The 16,222-nt window shown below is 41.1% G+C and overlaps 1 protein-coding gene across 1 annotated transcript in view; it reads left to right on the forward strand.

Moving 5' to 3' along the window:
• Window positions 1-6,096: 6,096 nt before the first annotated feature.
• The window catches only part of LOC126161438 (farnesol dehydrogenase-like), a 74,477-nt gene continuing 64,351 nt past the window's right edge, over window positions 6,097-16,222 (forward strand). The window contains exon 1 of the mRNA XM_049917239.1: window positions 6,097-6,263. Coding sequence (XP_049773196.1) covers window positions 6,132-6,263 — 132 coding nt within the window. The 5' untranslated portion in view covers window positions 6,097-6,131. The remainder of the gene's footprint in view (window positions 6,264-16,222) is intronic.

A 16,222-nucleotide genomic window follows, 5' to 3' on the forward strand; every position in this document is an offset into this window, starting at 1 on the left:
TGAGTAGGTCAATACTGGTATAGCATAAGTATTTATAGCTTTTGTCTTGTTTCTTGCTGTCAATTCTGTTTTCAGTATTTTTGTTAGTCTTTGTTTATATTTTTCTTTTAGTTCTTCTTTAATATTTGTATTATCTATTCCTATTTTTTGTCTGTATCCTAGGTATTTATAGGCATCTGTTTTTTCCATCGCTTCTATGCAGTCGCTGTGGTTATCCAATATGTAATCTTCTTGTTTAGTGTGTTTGCCCTTGACTATGCTATTTTTCTTACATTTGTCTGTTCCAAAAGACATATTTATATCATTGCTGAATACTTCTGTTGTCTTTAGTAATTGGTTGAGTTGTTGATTTGTTGCTGCCAGTAGTTTTAGATCATCCATGTATAGCAAATGTGTGATTTTGTGTGGGTATGTTCCAGTAATATTGTGTCCATAATTTGTATTATTTAGCATGTTGGATAGTGGGTTCAGAGCAAGACAGAACCAGAAAGGACTTAATGAGTCTCCTTGGTATATTCCACGCTTAATCTGTATTGGCTGTGATGTGATGTTATCTGAATTTGTTTGGATATTAAGTGTGGTTTTCCAATTTTTCATTACTGTGTTTAGAAACTGTATCAATTTAGGATCTACTTTGTATATTTCCAAAATCTGTAGTAACCATGAGTGGGGTACACTATCAAAGGCTTTTTGGTAATCAATGTATGCGTAGTGTAGGGACCTTTGTTTAGTTTTAGCTTGATATGTCACCTCTGTATCTATTATCAGTTGCTCTTTACATCCTCGTGCTCCTTTGCAGCAGCCTTTTTGTTCTTCATTTATAATTTTGTTCTGCGTTGTAAGTGTCATTAATTTCTGTGTGATGACTGAAGTTAATATTTTGTATATTGTTGGTAGGCATGTTATGGGGCGATATTTAGCTGGGTTTGCTGTGTCTGCTTGATCTTTAGGTTTCAGATAGGTTATTCCATGTGCAAGTGTATCAGGGAATGTGTATGGGTCTGCAATGTAACTGTTAAATAATTTAGTTAGATGTGAATGTGTTGAGGTGAACTTCTTTAGCCAGTAATTTGCTATTTTATCATTTCCAGGGGCTTTCCAATTGTGTGTAGAATTAATTGCTCGGGTGACTTCATGTTGCAAAATTATCGCTTCAGGCATTTGTGGTATCATCTTGTATGTGTCTGTTTCTGCTTGTATCCACCGTGCATGCCTGTTATGTTGTACCGGGTTTGACCATATGCTGCTCCATAAGTGTTCCATGTCTGTTATGTTTGGTGGATTGTCTATTTTAATGTGTGTGTTATCCATTGTTTGGTAAAATCTCTTTTGGTTTGTGTTGAATGTTTGGTTTTGTTTCCTTCTATTTTCACTTTTTTTGTATCTTCTAAGTCGTTTGGCCAATGCTTGCAATTTCTGCTTTTTTTCATCTAATTGCTCTATTGCTTCTTGTTGTGAGATTTTACCTAACCTTTTACCTTTTTTTGTCTGATATTTCATTTCTTATAAATTGTGTTAACTGTCCGATGTCTTTTCTCAGTTTTTCTATTCTGATCTGTAACCTGTGTTGCCATGCTGGTTTTGTGGGTTTCTTCTGTGTGTTGGTTTGTTCTGATCTCTGCCTAGTGTGTATATTTAGTGTAGTGAGTGCTCCTATATAAACCAGTAGTTGTAACTCTTCCATAGTTGTGTTTTCATTTATTTTGTTGTGTATGATTGTGTTGATAGTTTTTATTGTTGTTTCGACTTGTGGGTTATTTTGCGGTCTATGCAAGAATGGTCTAATGTCTGTATTTGTGTCTTTGTATTCTATATATGTCAGCTGAAATTTCTCTTCTATATCTAACACGTGTCTCTCTTCGTGTTCTATTTGTGCTTGTTCTGGTGGCTGTCTTAAGATTTCGTTTTCCTCTGATTGTTTAATTGATGCGTGTTGGTTTTTGTTTGTTTGCTCTGGGATGTTTGAGTCCATTACTGTGTTTTCTTCCTCTTCTGATTGCACATTATTTTGTTCCAGTATTTGTTGTACTTGTTTGATGTTTTCTAATTCTGACTGGGGTATCCTGTTATTTTTGATTATTACACGGATCTGATCAGCTAGTCGTTGTTCTGTTAAAAATTTTAATTCCGGGTATCTGGTAATAAATGTTGTGTATACTTGTGATCTGTATCCAGTTGTGTTGGTTCCTAGGTTTGTTGCTTGGTAATAACAGAACATGAGGTGTCGATTAACTTCATCTGACCATCTCATCCTCTGTCTTTGTTTTCCTTCTAGGGTGGTTGCAGGAAGCATATCCTGCAAAACACCTCTATTCGGATTTAAATCCTTTTCCAGTTGGCTAGCAGTGTCGTTACCATTGTGGGCGGGCATAGGGTTCAAGCGTCGTCCCCGACCATGACGGCACTTGTCCGAGGCTTCTTTAGTTCTGTCCTGAACCAAGTAATCACACTAAAAGGGGGGTTAGCCCTATTAGTGGTTTGTTCTTTTCGTCGCCTTTTACGACTGGCAGAACATTACGACTGGCATTATTATTATTATTATTATTATTATTATTATTATTATTAATAATAAAATAATGTACCATGTCATAAATATAATACAGAAACTCTATTTTTCGTAACTTAATATGCTTTAATTTCAACTGTGAATAGTGTGCGTAAATGTAGTCTACCGAAACGGATTATTGTAATGAGTTACCATAAAGATTTTATAAATGCGCTTTCGCCTGGGAAGCTGTCTTCCTTACAGAGCAGAATTTATGTTAGATACTAATAAATCTCTTTTTGAGAATAGGTTTTGTTGTCAGTCTGCATTTTATACACTCTCTACTTCGGCCGCTGTCAGTTATTTCGCTGCCGAAACAAGAAGACTCGTCTCCTACCCTTCGATGTCTCATTTCCTAATCTGACTTCCTCAATGTGACCCACTTAATGTTGCCACATTCCGTTACCTTTGTTCTCTTCTTTGCCCTTAATCTCTTTTCAAAATTCTATGCACTCCGTATGTAAGTATGTCACATTTGTTTTATGATAGTTTTAGTGGCTGTGTTCATCCTACACTGAGACACATTCCACGAGCTAAATGTAAATGTAACATTTACGAAGAGACTTCAAAAACTAAATTGCACATTATTATGGCAGCAAAGTAACGTGTATTCAATACTGCGATAAGCTTCAAATGACGTAGATAGATGACACTATTTTTCAACATAGTCACCGAACATCCGTAAATATCGGTCGGAACGTCCTGTTATTCGTTCAAATGTTTGGACAGCATGGTTGTTGAGAAACAGCGATTGCTATAAATTAACTCAGTCTTCTTTCTTAATACTTTGTCTCCTGCCACACCTCGGCAGACGTAACGCCACCAGCAGTCGACCATATGTTCGCCCTGAAGATGGCCCCTGGGATGGGCTGAAACCGGTCGGCACTGAATAAATAAAACAACCGCGATTAAGACTATTTGAACGAATTAACTCAGTGTTAACAAAACAATCGACACTAGAAATCCGCTTCTTGGGCTGGGTGAGCGTCCTCAACGTCGGAAAATCTACGACTGCCGAGACTCATTGCCTTGACTGCCTGCAGACTGGTCGATGCCGATGGTCTTCCTCCTCTGTCAGAATCAGTGACAACACTCACATCTGTGCGACATTTCGTTTCTGCTGGTTGCGACATTGAAAGTATACGGACCAAATGCACAATGAATCCGTGTGAACATATCCTACCTACATCTCCACTCTTTAACACTAGACAGGAATCACATTCAGCTATCTTCACAACAGTTGAGGACACATACTGTTTATGGACAATGCAGCCATATGATTGTGTATGTGTAGCCCTCATTTATATTTTGTTTTATCCATTTTTTCAGGAGTTCAGGATTGCCTCGGTACGTGCAAGTCGATTTTATAATACCTAAATGCGCACCTGGCATCATCGGTTCCTTCACTAATTTTCTTCTTCACACTTAGGAGCAGCATCTGTAACAATTTTCGACAAAGTCACAGAATTCATCCAAGAACACTTATTTAAATTTCCTGTACCTTTTACACGTGAATTTCGACATTTCCTCACTTTTTAAAATAGTGTTACGACCCATTTCCGATAAAACAGGTTGTTATGTGCTATAAACTTAATGTTTTTTAAACAATATATGCAAAACTAAAAACTGTATTAACATAATCTTCCGTCGGTTCTTTGTAGAACAACATTATAATAAATTAAAAGCGCCAGTTTGCTTTTGTTCTACAATATTACTTTTATTGTAAACCGGTTTTCGACTTACAAGGCCATCTTCAGACATTTACTGAGTATTATCACCAAAGAAGTTAAATGTTAGCACACAAGATTGGAAGAGAAGTAACACATCTAGACTGATGTAGAAACATACAGTAAGTAACATCTTTGCAATGAAAAAATAAAAACTGAACTGCACATGAATAACAATGGAATAACAATCCTAAATGACCAGACACAGCTCAACACTTCCCCTCTCCTAAATTTCATGTAACCATCTTTGTTGTCCATTACTTCCCACACTCCCTCTTCCTACACATTCCCATTTTCCTATATTCATTAAGTTGTTTTGTTTTGTTGAAGTGGTCTTTGTATTCCAATTAAGGCTTTCTTTTAACTGGTACTTGTATTACTGTCCATGTTTAACTATTGAAACTACAGTCTAACACCCCTTGTAGTTGTCTCAAATACTGTTCATATTTTACTTTGCTCTTTTATTTAATGAAAACTGTTAGCCACTGCTTTGATTATAATGTAAATGTTAAAATGCATTACCACCACACTCTTAGACTGTAGGTTCCCTCAAACACCTCCATTTTCCTGCATTTATTTATTTCTGTTTATCTTATTGATATTGCGTAAGTTCCCTTCGTATTCTGTATTAACAAATTAAAAGAAGAGACAGTTATCAATGTAGTATATCACTCTCCATGTTTCATACCTCCTGATGAAGCCTTGTCTAGTACTAATTTTATTTTCTTTTATTAGTTTTGTTTATTAATAGAAACTGTTATGTAGGCATGCTATTCCTATTTTGTGCTAAAGGTTTTCCTTTCTCCTCCATTGTTATTCATGTGCAGTTCAGTTTTTACTTTTTCATTGCAAAGATGTTACTTACTGTATGCTTCTACATCAGTCTAGAGTGTTACTTCTCTTCCAATGTTGTCTGCTAACATTTAACTTCTTTGGTGATAATACTCAGTAAATGTCTGAAGATGGCCTTGTAAGCCGAAAACCGGTTTACAATAAAAGTAATATTGTAAAACAAAAGCAAACTGGTGCTTTTCATTTATTTAAACAAAAAACGTTGTAAACGAAGGAATAAACAAAGTTAATCTTTCTTACGGCCTTCTAGGCTCATCTGCAGTCCGTTACGAGCAAACATTTAAAAAAAAAAGATTTAATATCTAATTCTGGCCAGAAATATGATTGTTTATGGACAACATCACAGTCTAATAAATTACGCAATTAATCAAAATGATATTTATCGCAGTTTTGCCCTACATCTGCCCTTAAGACGTTTTTCTGACTAGAATACCACTGTCCCTCGTATTTTAACACTGCAGTGTGTTTCCTGTTGTTGCACCATTTCACTCGCACACTGTGATGTACCTCTTATTAGTTCCGGAGGAGAGCAGTATCAACAGTAAACCAGAAATAGTTAGTCTCTTCCGACACTGCGAGAATTTTGTTGCGCAATGGTCTTATAGTGTGACAACATGTGTAACTCACTTTTTGAAAAAGCCTCGTATTTTCGAAGTTGCCACTGAGGTTGCTGGCTATGGTCAGATGGACACAAACTGGTATGAAATAAAGGTCTGCTTAGCAGCAGCCTGAGGTGTTCTATGGAAATGACATTCTTTTAAAAACCGGTCGCAATCATTTATGGATATCACAACGTCGTTTCCATGTATAGGGTGTCGATGAGTCAGAGCCCAGAATAATAGGAAACTAACTTCGTCCGGTTCCAGCCGAGTTGTCATGCTGAACGTGCAGAATTTAATCTAAATAGCGAGAGCAGCTATCGTTATCGTGTTTACGCGTGCGACTGGGTCACAGCGGGAAGGGCCCTCAGCAGCCGCAGCGGACGGCAGAGGTCTGCAGGCAGCAGCATGGAGCGGTACGCCGGACGTGTTGCCATGGTGACGGGCGCCAGCTCCGGCATAGGCGCCGCCGTGGCGCGCGCTCTGCTGCAGCGCGGGGTCACCGTCGTGGGGGTCGACCTGCGACCCGACAGGATGAAGGTGCGTGCGCCTGTATCGAACTGGGTACTGCTGACCGATCACTATATTTCAAGTAGGTTTCCAGCAACTCCAGCGTCCTCTTCATAGACAACAACGAGTTATCTGAAGGAATAAGAAGTCGTCCTGGTAGCATAACCCCTCAGGAGCGCCCACAGGTGTCAGTTCTCAATTTCGATATCGGTTACCTTCTAATTCATTAATATGTCGAACTACAACTGCTTGAGACTATTTGGTTTTCTTTAAAATAGGTCAAGTTTTTTGTAGGTCTTACTAAGACGAAGGAACAGCTTTAGATTAGAGCCGTGGCGCTCATTACTGGCGCGCCAGTCTCTTGGATGTCCATTATCGATCTTTCGATGTTTCTTATCTTTGCTTGCCTTGTTGTTTTCCGCATTCGCGGGGCGAGTGGCAGTTGACGTTTGCTCGGGCGACCTGTGAGACGCCGCGAGGTACGATGTGGGAAGCAACCACGTATATGTGGGGTTGGTTGTACACGGTCTGCCGGTTCTGCATGGAGGATATGTGATGGCTGCCTGCCTGTCTGCTCTCCTGATTTTGCTCGCCATGCCTTGCGAACGCCTAGCTTGGGTTGCTGCCTGGTGTGTCCTATACGAGCCATACCGGACGTCCAGCAGACGTTAAGCAGCCTTATGGTTTTTTTAAGGAAAGGAGCAAATGCATAAGACTTTTTGTAACCAATTTTGGTGACTTCCTAAGTGTGGCCTTAGCTCTCCCCAAAGGCAGTGGAAACGCTAATTCTTTTAAATTTAAATAGTTTGGGTTCCCTGACCTTTATAATTTTTTGGGGGTTTTATTTGAATTTTCTCTTGGAGGTTCCTTCCTTGTGTTTGGTTAAATGTTTACTTGTATAGCGGGAAGTGACTTCTGGGTAAAACTCGGAGAAGGTGTTTGATGTTACTGCCGCCTCCGGCGTTCGTCTTTCAATTAAGTGTTGTCATCCCTTCGAGCGACCTGGTGCCACTCCTCGTTAATTAATGCTGGTTTATGTGTACTTAATTTTGAATTGGCCATTTGAATTAATATTTTGGAGCGCAGTATAGCACTAAGGCAACCTCATTGTATATCACCTTGTACCCCGATCTAGTACCTTAGTATTCAGTGGCACGAGTTAGCTCCACTACCGGTTTTACTGATGTGCTCCCTTCAAAATCTTGTCTTGTGTAAGTTTGTGTTCCCAGACACACATGGGGCAGAGATGGGCTTTAGTGTGACTTCAGTGCTAGTCAGTCAATGGAATCTTCATTTCGGCTTGGCTTCCACTGATGAGTTTTAGTGGAGCGTAGTGTGTTTGATTTGTTATTCATTTAATTACTGTAAGTTTGTTTATTTAATGGGGAGCAAGACACCCCTAGTTGCGGGGTGTTGCTAATTCGTTCCAGTTGGCCTACTACTTCTAAACAGCGTGAATTTGTACCCACAATAACCAACTAATCAACAGCCTTGCCATTAACAATTTCGGCAACAAATTCAAAGTGTCTGTGTCGTGATTCAATCACCAGCTACGTGTTTGAGCTAAATTGATATAAACGTGACATTGCCTCCTTAAAATTTGTTGCCAGCAGAAACCCCTAATACAAATAAGTTTTGTCACTACTTACGTTAACGTTTACTGGGAGCAATATTTCATGTAGTTAAATTTTGTCTTAAAATGTGTATTTCTCTGATGTAATAAACGAGTGATAATAGGAAGGACCAGGCCCCTTTGCTTTTTTATTTTGTGTCCGGTTTGTAACACGTATCAAGATTCTAGAAGGAAATAGTTTAAAGCATCTGCTCTGCAGTTTCACACACGAGCTATACCTTGACGTCTACCGCAGACGTTCAGCTGTGTACAAAAACAAGAATCCAACTGGCGGAAACAGAGTGGGTAGCGTATCACTGTTCATCGACTAAGAGATGTTTGCGGTCTGTGCGAAGCTCTTAAACGGGCCGTAGACTATCAATAATACTGTGCAGTACATATTGCGCAATATTATTGACCATCTGTAAATAAGATTTAAGGTGATGGAAGATGCTATGCAATATATTGACGGATCTGCTGAAATTAGATTGTACAGTCTGACAAGGGTGGGGGGGGGGGGGCACGATGTTGCGAACGCAGATTTACTGCAAACTTCGTACACTCGTAGTACTCCACGAGGACAATAAATTGTGTAAGCAGTAGCGCGTACTTCTCAAGCGTTATAGAGAAAATCGCAAGATAATTTCGGTAGTGAAATATATACCCGTGCGTGGCCCTTTTCACCATGCAGCGGCGGCAGCCGAGTGGTCGGCGTTCAAGCCCCCTAATCGCTGGATCGAGTCCCGTTCGTCATTTGTTTTTATTTATAACACAAGTTTCTTTACTATTTATGTTAACATTGTAATCATCACAAATATCCGATTACACGTATTTTCCCATTACATCAATTGTAACATAAATAGTAAAGAAACTAGTGTAAGAAAGAAAAACAACTGACGAACGGGACTCGATCCGGCGATTAGGGGGCTTGAACGCCGACCACTCGGCTGCCGCCGTTGCATGGTAAAAAGGGCCACGCACGGGTATATATTTGACTACCGAAATTATCTTGCGATTTTCTCTATAACGCTCGAGAAGTACGCGCTACTGCTTACACATTTTATTGCCCTAGTGGAGTACTACGAGTGTACGAGGTTTGCAGTAAATCCGCGTTCCAAACGTCGTGGCTTCCCCTTGTAAGTAGCTTGCTCTTCAAAAATCTATGGCTAAATCTGTACATCTTTGTCAGCTTAGTCCCGTAAGCTAAACTGTTTATTTTGCACAGTTTATTGCGTTGTCAAGTGGAAATAGCTTCGAAATCAGCGGAACAGACGCTATTTCGAGAATCTGGAAGTGTTATGATGCGCGTCGGTAACAGTTATGTTTCAAGGGGCCAAATGTTACGTCCTAGATGACAGTCGTAAATGGGTGGAAAGTGACGAAAGGGATCTGCTTGTCCAGATTCCTACGGCGACAAACACCAGATCAGTTGTAACGAGGGCACTTCAAATAAATTACTCAACTTGTGGGCAAAGAAATGATACATTATTGACACCTTGTGGCAGACGCAGCTAGCTGTGAGAAACGCCCCGACACGGGTGTACGTCTACGTACATTGAATGTTTGCCAGTTTGGCTAAGTATCTAGAACTCGGTGGAACGTTCGGCACCCACTAGCAACTACAAGTAGTCTTGTAGTAGAAGACTGCCGACCAGTGAGGACCCCCAGGAGGGTGTTGTAAGCTGCGGACACCTGGAACCAACCTGGAGCTTCTTCATTGGAGGCGATGTTCAAAGCGCCGTTCGCAGGAATCTTCGTGGCAACCGCTCCGAGATGATCTATACGCTAAGATACTACCGGGAAGTATACACGGGTTTCTCAGCCTTACGGCGCTTTAAATGAAACGCGTATAGCAATCGCCAAAAGGAAACAGAGAAATACGAACATTTGTTGTCGAAATATGGGAAAAAGTACCCAGAAGCAAATAAGCCTCAATTATAGCTATGGTCAGACGTATTGGCGGGTGGTTGCTAGTGCGCTGCTACCATACCGCGAGTCACAAATACCTCTGATACTCTGATACTCGTAATAGTGTCTGCTTTATATAATTACGGTTTTTTGCGGTGAAATATTGATTTTGACTACATCTCTCATATCGTCAAGAAAGAATTGTGTGTGTACGTTATCTTACAACACTTTTAAATGCACAGCCTTGTCATTCAATTCGATATTTGCGTTCTACAGTTTCTAAAATTATTGTAGACAACATTAGATATTATACCTTCATATGAAGTGTAAATATACGTAAATCAGTGAAAAAACGCCTATCAAGGCAAAAAAGTACAGGCCTAACTATTGCAATTGTTTTTGTTAAAGAAGTAAATTTGTTTACAAAGTAGAAAATCAGTCTCTGCCGAGCCCACACGCATAACAATCAGCTTAGCCCCTTTCTCCGAGTACACTAAGCGCCTACTGTGGATGAAATGTGGGTTACATAAAACCACTAATGAAAACCGCAGATTTCGAGTCAAATAGGATACAGGTCGCATGACACATGAAGTACGCAACGAATTCATCGTCCGCAGAAATTTAATTCTTGAGGCAACTTCGTCATTGCGTTCAAGTAAAGTCTACCATCATTCTGTCTCTTGTATTAAAATCTTATCTCGTTAAAGTAGGGAGTAGGAAGCAAAACATTAAAAGTTAGATTTTTTAAAAATATGCCTGTTTTGTAGCGCATATCTTCCTGAATAGTTCGATGTATAAACCATAATTTTTCAAATATTTATAAGGACGTTATTTGGTCTTGAGTGTACCAGGATGCAGTGCCACATGCCTTTGCACAGTATTCTTCTGCCATACGTAAGTGAAGAATATCATAACAGGAATTCTCTACCAACTGATGGAAACCATCAAACCTATATTCAGGGACATTGCAAATGAATACATACACAATAAATTTCTTCATGGCGATACCCAAAACCCAAATGAAACTTGTAACCTGTCTGTATGGGAAAGACTGCCAAATACCATTTTTGTGGGAAGCAATGCACTTGCCATTGGTGTTTATGATGCTGTTTCATGTTTTAACGACGGCGTGCAAAGCCGGAAATATGTTTTACACGAAATGGAAATTAATCCTCGAGTGAACTGCATCAAAGCTTCGTATGCGATACACTGAGAGCATGTAGTGCAAGCAGGTTAATCATTTTGGGAGGTGATAAAATCAAGATGAGTGTGTCATAGTGATGTGTAAAGGAAGAAAACTGGCATTCTTGTAGAAAATGAAAAAGAACCTACTTACGGTGCTGGACAGTTCTAAATCAAATACAAGCAGAAACTTTAACTGCCGTTTTTTTCAAAACACAAATTTCTGTGCTTGGGTACATGTAACATCGAAAATAAACATCCTATTACTTTCAAACTTCGTATGCTTATTAAACACAAAATCATTATTGCAAAACTCAAGAATTTCCCAAATATATTAAAAACTCTAAAATTTGAATTTATCCATACTTAATTATCTCAAATTCTGAACTTCATGTTTGGTAAAAATTATTTTATTTATCAACAAAATGACTGAGCTGGTAAAAATCATACATACAGGTGCATCAAACTCTAGAATGTATACTGTGCAAAATACACCGAAGAATATCTCTTACTTATGAAGGAAAATGTACCCATAGCAACAAATGCAGCCAATAGTAAGTGAAAAAATGATGAAATTTCACATGTAAGAAATTATTTTGTCATGTGTTTGTGAATCTTAAATCCTTCCTGGTCATGCTGACACTCATAGCAGTGGACGTTCAAAGTTTTACGAATTTATAAGTAAACGTATAGACAGTGGAAATGTCCTGTGGTGCCTCTCCTGCGCCAAGTCGGTCCGTTTGACGTCCTACACCCTCTTAATATGTTCCACAGATCTGGCAGATACAGTAAAATTTATTTTTACGATCAACTTCATTCGCAGTTTTTCTGTTGTTGGAACTCGTCAGGCAGACATTCTATGAATTTCACAATGGCAACATCTGTTGGTTAAAGAACTGTGTTGTTTAATGTTATTCCCTGGAGAATTGATCGTTTGGATGTTCTCTCACGATACAGGCACTGAATAGTTTTTAAACCAACGCCACAATCTGCACGTAGAGCCTGTACGTTTAGCAAGGGTTTTTCTTACAACGATTGGTTTTTCGGTAACACATCACTGCATTTACTGATATGTCTGCCTTCTGCAAATCTTGCCTAATGAACACGCATGTAGATGCTAACACTACACCACCATCGATTATAAGATATTTTAAACACCCTACTGGACATTAAAATTGCTACACAGAGAAGAAATGCAGATGATAAATGCAGATGATAAATACAGATGGACAAATATATTATACTAGAACTGACATGTGATTACATTTTCACGCAATTTGGGTGCATAGATTCTGAGAAATCAGTACCCAGAACAACGTGCTCTGACTCAATGCCCAGGCGTATCAAGGCCGTTATTACAGCCAAAAAGAGCTTGGATGGCGTGTACAGGTACAGCTGCCCATGCAGCTTCAACACGATACCACAGTTCATCAAGAGTAGTGACTGGCATATTGTGAAGAGCCAGTTGCTCGGCCACCATTGACCAGACGTTTTCAATTGCTGAGAGATCTGGATAATGTGCTGGCCAGGGCAGCAGTCGAACATTTTCTGTATCCAGAAAGGCCCGTACAGGACCTGCAACATCCGGTCGTGCATTATCCTGCTGAAATGTAGGGTGTCGCAGGGATCTAATGATGTAATGTCCACTGTTCAAAGTGCCGTCAATGCGAACAAGAGGTGACCGAGACGTATAACCCCATATCACCACGCCGGGTGATACGCCAATATGGCGACGACGAATACACGCTTCCAATGTTCGTTCAACGCGATGTCGCCAAACACGGATGCGACCATCATGATGCTGTAAACAGAACCTGGATTCACCCGAAAAAATGACGTTTTGCCATTCGTGCACCCAGGTTCGTCGTTGAGTACACCATCGCAGGCGCTCCTGTCTGTGATGCAGCGTTAAGGGTAACCGCAGCCATGGTCTCCGAGCTGATAGTCCATGCTGCTGCAAACGTCGTCGATCAGTTCGTGCAGATTGTTGTTGTCTTGCAAACATCCCCATCTGTTGACTCAGGGATCGAGACGTGGCTGCACGATCCGTGACAGCCATGCGGATAAGATGCCTGTCATCTCGAGTGCTAGTGATACGGGGCCGTTAGCATTCAGCACGGCGTTCCGTATTGCCCTCCTGAACCCACCGATTCCATATTCTGCTAACAGTCATTGTATCTCGACCGACGCGAGCAGCCACGTCGCTATACGATAAACCGCAATCGCGATAGGCTATAATCCGACCTTTATCAAAGACGGAAACGTGATGGTACGCATTTCTCCTTCTTACACGAGGCATCACAAGAACCAGGCAACACCAACACCAGGCAACGCCGGTCAACTGCTGTTTGTGTATGAGAAATCGGTTGGAAACTTTCCTCATGTCAGCACGTTGTAGGTGTCGCTGGCGATGCCAACCTTGTGGGAATGCTCTGAAAAGCTAATCATTTGCATAAGACAGCATCTTCCTCCTGTCGGTTAAATTTCGCGTTTGTAGCACGGCATCTTCGCGGTGTAGCAATATTAATGAACAGTAGTGTGTAATCACAATTATAGATGCAACCAGCCCGCCGGCTAGCCGCGCGGTCTCATGCACTGCTTCCCGAGCGGGAAGCCTGATAGTATTGATAGGGTTTCCCAAACTCTTTCTGGGAGCACTTATTTGCTACCCGTGGAACAAACTATTAATAAAATGCGTTTTCTCCATATTTTTCTTATTTTTATAAAAAAGTATGAGTTCCGTGTTGTTATTTGTGATTTAATACTGAAATAATCAGAATGTTCACGTATTTTGAAGGTTAGGAGTTTCTCATATTTCCGAATTGTATTAATTTTACTGTTTTATTTACTGTTTTGCATCGAAGTAACAATATTCTCAAAGTGCTCCGTCAGAGGAAAGATTGGGAAACCCTGGTGTAGAGACCGCTTTATGCAGATAACGGCGGGTGGGAGTTTGGGAGTTGAAGGTAGGTTTGAGGGTGGAGGGGCAGAGGCGCATATTGCCCACGCGGAAGCTGAGTTGTTTCGCGACACGTGTTAGTGGGACAATACGCAGTCCAGTTGGTCGTAGCGAATGCTGATCCATACTTTGTTCGGTGAGACTGATCCATTGCAGCATAGCTCGTACCGTTGGGAAGATAAGTCTGTTTTTCCCTTCTGCTATTACGAATCTACGCCATAGTGGTTTAACGCTTCTAATCACCTCTGCGTTCGGTTTCCGTTTCTGTAATCACGTGGCCCTCAGCCGAGTGAATAATTAAATTTGTCACGTGGTCTTTGTGCAGTGCAGTACGCATGGATTCGAGCTATTGTTACTTGTGGTGCATTCGCGTAATGTTTCCATTACACGCTCTAAGTACTTGGGGGAAGTACAAAATCCGCTTTCATGAGCTCTCGTCGCCTCTTCACTTCTGGGTGCGGTGTCGGCCGCCTTCCTGTCGGCGGCACTTAAGATCACGGGTTTCCTACAGCCGCCACGGAGGCATGAGGGCGCAGCTACTAACACTAACGGCGCTGCCAACGATTTGAAAGCGTCCCCTCTCCGCAGCTCCAGCGACGGGTTTACTTAAGTTCAAATATCGATGCACGGAGTCCAATTTTGTGAGTTTGCTATGAAAGTCTGTAAACGTTAACGAATAGCAATCAGGGCTCGTCATCTACGTAATACTCACTGTATTGACGACTGCACTGTAAACCTTTGTATCTGTATATATTTCAACATTCAAATCAATTGTCAACAGCTGACGCTGCAACTGAATTCTAACAGTAATAGATAAATTTGTTTGCTGCAGACATTAGTTAATTCTACATCCAATATGAAATACTCCGTCCACAAACTGCATCTGCGTCTTGCTCCTGTATCCATTAAAGAACCACAAAACGTGCAAAGGAAGTTACAATACAGGACAGCGTTTCACTCAACCTTTGCCTAGTCAGCCTGCGTATTTGAGAGTTAGGGGAAATGAATTCGTACACGGAATGATCTGCTCTTTCTAAGCAAGCATAGCTTTATCTCAGTCAGTGAGCAATTTTGGTGGTTTTGTCAACCCGTGGGTGAATGGGACCTCATGGCCCTTCACAGGCTTTGGTGGCGATAATACAAATACCTACACACTAAGTAAAAAATATTGTTTGATTTTACAAAATAATTCTTAAGAAGAAATGCACTGTATTCAATAGTTTATCCACTACTTCCGAACATATTCATACAGTGTAAAGTTTGTCGCTGTTGGCTGTATCAGTTTTCCTTGGCTGTATCAGTTTTCTTCATCAGTCCTCTTTATCAACCGAGCGGGGTGGCGCAGTGGTTAGACACTGGACTCGCATTCGGGAGGACGATGGTTCAATCCCGCGTCCGGCCATTCTGATTTAGGTTTTCCGTGATTTCCCTAAATCACTTCAGGTAAATGCCGGGATGGTTCCTCTGAAAGGGCACGGCCGACTTCCTTCCCAATCCTTCCCTAATCCGATGAGACCGATGACCACGCTGTCTGGTCTCCTTCCCCAAACCAACCAACAACAATCCTCTTTATCATTAAAAAAAATTATCCTTTTTGAAGCATTTTAAATGGCTGTATGGCTTGCCTTTTTTAATATATTTAACCGGATTAGTAACTGGCTTTTTTGTTTCGAGATACCGTAGCTATGTTTCTGAAGGACAGAACTGACGTGTTTATTGCGCACCCCAATGAAATCATACCTGCACTGCAGTACTCTTTGTTTCAGCTGGCCGCGCGCGATTAGCTCAGCGGTCTTTAAGGCGCTGCAGTCGTGGACTGTGCGGCTGGTCCCGGAGGAGGTTCGAGTCCTCCCTCGGGCATGGGTGTGTTTGTGTGTTTGTCCTTAGGATAATTTAGGTGAGATGCTGTGTAAGCTTAGGGACTGATGACCTTAGCAGTTAAGTCCCGTAAGATTTCACACACATTTGAACATTTGACAGCCAACCGCTTCGTTGGCCGAGACTTGTTTGTTGCGTAAGGGCGGCGAATTATCGGAGCCAATGAAACCTCTGGCCTTGGTTGCGGTTAGGTCTGCTGCCGGTAACATGAAAACGTTGGCAGTTGGCTTTGGGATCCCTCTCCTACTGTGGACGCCGGGACGAATGTTCGTTGGTTCAGCAGTGATTTGTTGTGTCTCTAAAACAGGTGTGTACTTAAGTTTTCCAGGACAGCCCCAAGTTGCACTTAGTTTAAAGAGTGTATATTTATTTGATTGACTGGTTTCAGAGAGCGACTTGTGGCTGCCCTGTTTCCCCTGCATGCGATGCCTCCTCTCGCTAAGGGTTTGT

Source organism: Schistocerca cancellata, chromosome 2 (assembly GCF_023864275.1).
Source record: "Schistocerca cancellata isolate TAMUIC-IGC-003103 chromosome 2, iqSchCanc2.1, whole genome shotgun sequence".
NCBI lineage: Eukaryota > Metazoa > Arthropoda > Insecta > Orthoptera > Acrididae > Schistocerca > Schistocerca cancellata.